Consider the following 6,012-nt stretch of genomic DNA (forward strand, 5'->3'; position numbering starts at 1 on the left):
CAGGCTTTCATGTGTCTTGCACTGAGGAGAGGCTTCCGTCAGGCCACTCTGCCATAAAGCCCCGACTGGTGGGGGGCTGCAGTGATGGTTGACTTTCTACAACTTTTTCCCATCTCCCGACTGCATCTCTGGAGCTCAGCCACAGTCATCTTTGGGTTCTTCTGTACCTCTCTCACCCCAAGGCTTTTCTCCCCCGATAGCTCAGTTTGGCCAGACGGCCAGCTCTAGGAAAGGTTCTGGTCGTCCCAAACGTCTTCCATTTAAGGATTATGGAGGCCACTGTGCTCTTAGGAACCTTAAGTGCAGCAGACATTTTTTTTGTAACCTTGGCCAGATCTGTGCCTTGCCACAATTCTGTCTGTGAGCTCTTCAGGCAGTTCCTTTGACTTCATGATTCTCATTTGCTCTGACATGCAGTGTGAGCTGTAGGGTCTTATATAGACAGGTGTGTGGCTTTTCCTAATCACGTCCAATCAGTATAATCAAACACAGCTGGACTCAAATGAAGGTGTAGAACCATCTCTGGGATGATCAGAAGAAATGGACAGCACCTAAGTTAAATATATGAGTGTCACAGCAAAGGGTCTGAATACTTATGACCATGTGATATTTCAGTTTTTCTTTTTTAATACATCTGCAAAAATGTCAAAAATTCTGTGTTTCTATGTCAATATGGGGTGCTGTGTGTACATTGAGGAAAAAAATGAACTTAAATGATTTTAGCATATGGCTGCAATATAACAAAGAGTGGAAAATTTAAGGGGGTCTGAATACTTTCCGTACCCACTGTAGCTTCATATTTATTGTTCCACATCTATGGCGAGTGAAAATAACAATGTCTTGCTGTAAGTTAGACTTTAATTTAGTAACTAATAGCTAATAACCATGGTTTTTATGAGACATCAGTTAGCCAGAGTGTACTTAGCTGTTAGCAGGAGTTAGCCTTTAGCTTTGAAGCTTCTTTGGGCCAGAGTCGAACAGAATCCAGAGTGCCAAGATGGTCTCGGGCTGAGGACCCGAGACAAATCTGTCTTTGGGGGGTTTCTGGGCTTGTTCTCAGGAGTGGAGCTGCTTCTCAGGTGGCCAGGTCTTCTTCAGAATGCTGGCTTCACCAGGGTTCTTATATTGTTTGGCTGTTCAAAGATGTCTTGGTAAAAAAATGTATTTAATTTAAACTTCGCAGGATCATCCTGATAGTGTCTCTGGAGTTTAACAAAGGATTCAACCTAGCTAAAACTTGCTTTCAGCTTTGCTACAAAAAGTTTTTTTTTTGTCTTAGACTTTTGTTGCTAGAGTGAGTGGTCAAGTTTTGGTGTCCGTTTACTTCTGGTTTTCAGAATAAATGCAAAAACAACTTGCGTTGCTAAATAATAAAAACACTTCCTGTGGCAATGTTAGCATGCGATCTAAATGAAAAAGATTCATTTTGCAGAAAACATAAAAGCATGCAGACAAGGGACCGACTCCGAGAAGGCTCGAAGTTTTTCTTGTTCATTCTCTGTTGCTGAACGAACTTATTTTCTTTCTCTCAAAAACTTTTCTTCTTTCTGAACGAGTGTGAGACAAGAAAGCAGTATTAACTAACATAGGCATGTGCCAGCCAGAGCAGAGTCTTTCTCTGATTGGCTCAAGAGTCAGCAGTGGAGAAAGATTCACGCCCAATTTGCTAGTTTCAGATTAGAAAATCTTTTGAAAATGTACTGTATTTCTTCCACCATGGCAAAGTAATACATAATCTTAAGCAACAAATAGTTTGACAAGAAACCTATGTGGAGCATTCTGTGGAAAGGAAGGAATGGTTAACTTTGTAACTTTGAGATTAAAAAAACAAACAATCATAAATCAGGACATAATCATTACAAGAAAGAAATCAAAAGAACATGATTTCTTATGTAACCCTTTGAGCAGTACTGAAGAGTTAGGATGCCAGGATTAACAATGTCTCTCTGGTAGTTGATTTGGGGAGCATCTGGAACAATAGGCATGTATTAGTGTTCATGGAACATGTATCACTTCCATTTTGTTGGGGGTTTTTTTTCAAATATTTTTGTTGTGGAAATCTTCTCCAAAACTTGTCTTAATGTAGAGAGGTGCTGTCATTGCCTCCTGTGACCCAGGCTCGGTGAACAGCACTGGCAGCAATACAGAGAAACTGGTTCTAAGAGGTTGTGAATGGCACTGACCTCAGAGAATAAAACTACAGTATCAAAGAGGTTTTGTAAATGATTTCACTTGTTTATTAATTAATTACAGCAATACAGCAATTCTGAAAAGAGAATGAATTAATTTGGTTTTAAATCTTACATGTATCAAAACTATAGGGGCGAAAAATCCTTAAAATTAAACTACACTGGTGTTAAAGAATCGCGCTTCCCTTGGCTTTAAGCCTTACATCTAACTTAACTATTAGGCTGAACTTCCTTCCTAAAATATTTAGAGAGCAGTAAAGTAACTGTGTGCTGATGGTCAGTCCTATTGGGAAGCCATTATAAAAACTTTGCTGCGTGATCCCTGATCTGGGCAATGTTGATCAGCCCTATTCCCACAAGAAACCCCCAGTGGTGATGCTGCTTGGTCAGCAAGTTGTGTTGTGTAATCGTTTCATAAAAACAAATATCTGAAGAGCTGGGCAGAGCATGGTGGAACATAGCAAAGTGTAATGGAGCTGGGAAAAGGAGTGCCAGAGGTGCCAGCAGAGTAGATCGATTTAGAGATTCCCCCCTACCTTAATTTACATGCTGTACCTTTAAGTACAGTACTCGAGTACATGTCAGCTGAGTTATGTTACACCACTGGACGTATCTTTGGCATTTCTGTACTGTGGTTTCTGATACTCACTGTTTTATGTGTTCTCCATTGCAGGGTGCTGTTTCGAGCTCTGCATAACACCCTAAACCCCTCTGCTGTTCTGAAATTGGCTCCGATGGACAAGGTGAATTCAGAGAAATACCACGAGAGAATGCAACGTTGGAACCTGAGCCACTCCAAAGTCAAAAGGCTACCATTGGGCGCTGACAACCCTGGCCTGGAGCCCAGTACAGCTTCAGAGGTGTCCTGACTTTTAACTACACACATACAGGCAGACATCTGCTGGCAGAGCAAACAGGATTATACCAGAGTTTGACCTGACCAGGAAAAGAAAGGCCCAAATGTTCACAAAAGGCTCTTGTACATGTCACGGCCAGAAAAGCAACAATGTGATTATTACTTACTGCCTAATAGGCAGGTTTTCTGGTGACAAACCTTTGAGGATGTGCATGTACTGGGGGAGAAAGCGCACTAGTGCACTGTTATGCTTGCTTATCTTTTGGAGATTTTCATCATTTTAAGTAGTAATCAATCTGTTGAACAAAGCCATTGATTACCTTCCTTTAGTAACAGACCATGTGTAGTCTTTCACTGAAGTGCTCAACAGCTGACATAAAAACACAGAGCAATATCGTTCATATTCATATCACTTATCTACATTTTCCAAAACTTGCAGTAGATAAATGTAGATAATACTAGTATTGTAACATGTTACAGTATATGTTGCAGTTACCCTCGTTTCTACTTGTAACAGTCACACCAGTGATAGAGCCGTTACCCCACCATTGGATTAGCTCATTTTAATAAATAAAATGCTCTGTGCGGTCAATACACGATGTGATCATTTTACACGGACAGTGCAGATAAAACACATAAGACTCAGAGAAACAAAGTAAAAAAAATATGAGCCTTCAAATAGCTGTGCATCTAGCAGCAGTAAGTGAGCAGAGAGGAGCAGCAGGTAGCGTTGAGGGCCACACGTCCCAGTAAGTACAGTACAACAACAGTCAACGGCGTAGGTAGTCAGATGGAAGCTAGTCTGAGCTTATTGAGCAGGGTAGTGCTGTAAATCAAAGGTTGCTCTGCTCTGGTTTGTTTCAAATGTTGTTTCAACATTTTATAGCCGTCCTTCGAGCGGTTTACTGCTCAACAAGTTCTTGTCATAATATTCTGCACATAGTCTCAGTATTTCTGCTTTGTTTTCTACCCCATGATTCATGCGCATCTCATTAATGATGTTGCTTGGAAACTTGTCTATTCCATCCTCTTAACTACAGTCTGCTAATTTACCACTTCTTTACGTAATCGTGTTTTGGAACATTTAACACTGATCTTTTTTTATTTGCACTACCTGGTGTTAACCATGCACACTGGCATGCTCACTGTGGTTGCAAGATGTTTATAGTCCTGTTAGTCACGGATGGTTTTGTTTGTTGCCATGGCTGCCATGAATATCAGTAAAGTATGAGAATCGACTGAAAAACAAGAACACCATTGAGTGACTTCATCACAGTGAATATCAGGCCTGCATTCAGCCACATTACCCTCACGTGGTAATACAGTTTGAGCACAGTTTGAATTGAAACACTTCACTACATTAACTCTTATTGCACAGTTTATTGTACAGATTGATACAGACTTGATGTTCATTGGTATCAATTGTTCCATTCCAGCAAATGTCAGCAGTAGGTGAACTGAATTCCACATTGTGTAAAATGAGTGGAAACCAAAGAAGGCCTGGAATGGTAGCAGTGCATGTACATTTCTAAAACAACAGCATGGTTTCAAAATGACTTTAAAGAATGTCATGTATACATGGACTAAAACATGCCCTTCCACCGTGTGCATGTATGTCTGTAAATGGGTGAAAAAAGGGGACTTGTAAAGCACTTTGTCAGTGAAGCTGGAAGGCAGAAGGTGTTTGGAGATTAAAACTTAGTCAAGAAAAAAACAGATGTTTCATCAACAAATTCTTAGCAACCACAATCAAATAGGGGGCCTGGGCTGTGCTGCTGCCACTGAGTGTATTTAACTGTACCAGTGGTTTCTAGTCAGCAGGACAGGCTTTGTTTGTACCCATGTAGGAGACATCAATTCCAGGAGAGGTTCGATTTGGTGTCCTCTCTCTCTCTCCCTGTACCTTTCTGCAGGTTGCCCTGGCCCTGGAGCTCTACGAGCAGTCCCCAGCCACATCAACCTGGCAAGTGTTTGATTGATTGTTGTGTCTTGTTGCTTTTCTTCTTTTGTCTCTCCTCTATCCACTCACCCCAACCGGTCGAGGCAGAAGGCCGCCCACCAAGAGCCGGGGTCTGTCGGAGGTTTCTTCCATTAAAGGGAGTTTTTCTTCCCCGCTGTCACCAAGTGCTGCTCAGGGGGGATTTGTTGGGTTTTCCTTATAACAGTGTAAGGTCTAGGTGTGATTATGTAAAGTGCCCTCAGACACCTGTTGTTGTGAATTTGTGCTATGCAAATAAATTGAATTGAAATTTCAGATGATCCCTACACTTGATTTAGTCCTCGCTGGTGCAGCTTAGCAGAGGAATACTAGCTGTATTAGGTGTCTTCTAGTGATTGGATTATGTGATAAGAAAAATTATGTGAAGAAAAAACCAGAGCACACAGGTCCAGCAAGTCAAGATTTTATCAAAGCAGCAAATTTAAGGTGACCTGACCTTATAACCTCTATGCAATTCAGCTTTAACTTTGATGCAATACATAAAATACACATAAAATTGAAGACTAGGCGCTGATGAGAGTTTTATATTGTAAAAACTGTTTTATTGGATGTATAACAAACTTCCAAGGATTTTTCTGTACTGTTTCAGACATTGCAATAAACTGATTGTTGTTCAGACCTTGTGCAGTCTGTGTGATATATACTTAAATTACCTGAGCTCTGTAATTAAATAATCTTTTTAGATTTGTATTATGATAGCCAGTCTTAACCAGCACATTTAGCCAGAACACACAGAAAACCATTTGCTTCCCCACAGAATGACCAAAGCATGTGCATCAAGAAATCATCCAGCCTACAGAGTCCCACCTGCCTGAGCCAAGGTAGAAGCATTTATTTCTTTTCGGTAAGACACTGTCTATAGTCATGGATTGTCAAAACTAGATATGCTTCTATTTCAGATATCTTCTACCTGAGGTTTACTCGGGTTATCCAGGTATCCAGGACTGTTCATTCATTTGTCACTTTGC

General features: G+C 40.8%; 1 protein-coding gene across 1 annotated transcript in view; it reads left to right on the plus strand.

Moving 5' to 3' along the window:
* atp10d (ATPase phospholipid transporting 10D) overlaps positions 1-4,995 on the plus strand; it is a 61,120-nt gene extending 56,125 nt beyond the window's left edge. Inside the window, exon 23 of the mRNA XM_020599169.1 lies at positions 2,863-4,995. Coding sequence (XP_020454825.1) covers positions 2,863-3,058 — 196 coding nt within the window. The 3' untranslated portion in view covers positions 3,059-4,995. The remainder of the gene's footprint in view (positions 1-2,862) is intronic.
* Positions 4,996-6,012: the final 1,017 nt, after the last annotated feature.

The sequence above is a fragment of the Monopterus albus genome, unplaced genomic scaffold (genome assembly GCF_001952655.1).
Source record: "Monopterus albus unplaced genomic scaffold, M_albus_1.0 scaffold40.1, whole genome shotgun sequence".
In the NCBI taxonomy this organism is placed as follows: Eukaryota; Metazoa; Chordata; class Actinopteri; order Synbranchiformes; family Synbranchidae; genus Monopterus; species Monopterus albus.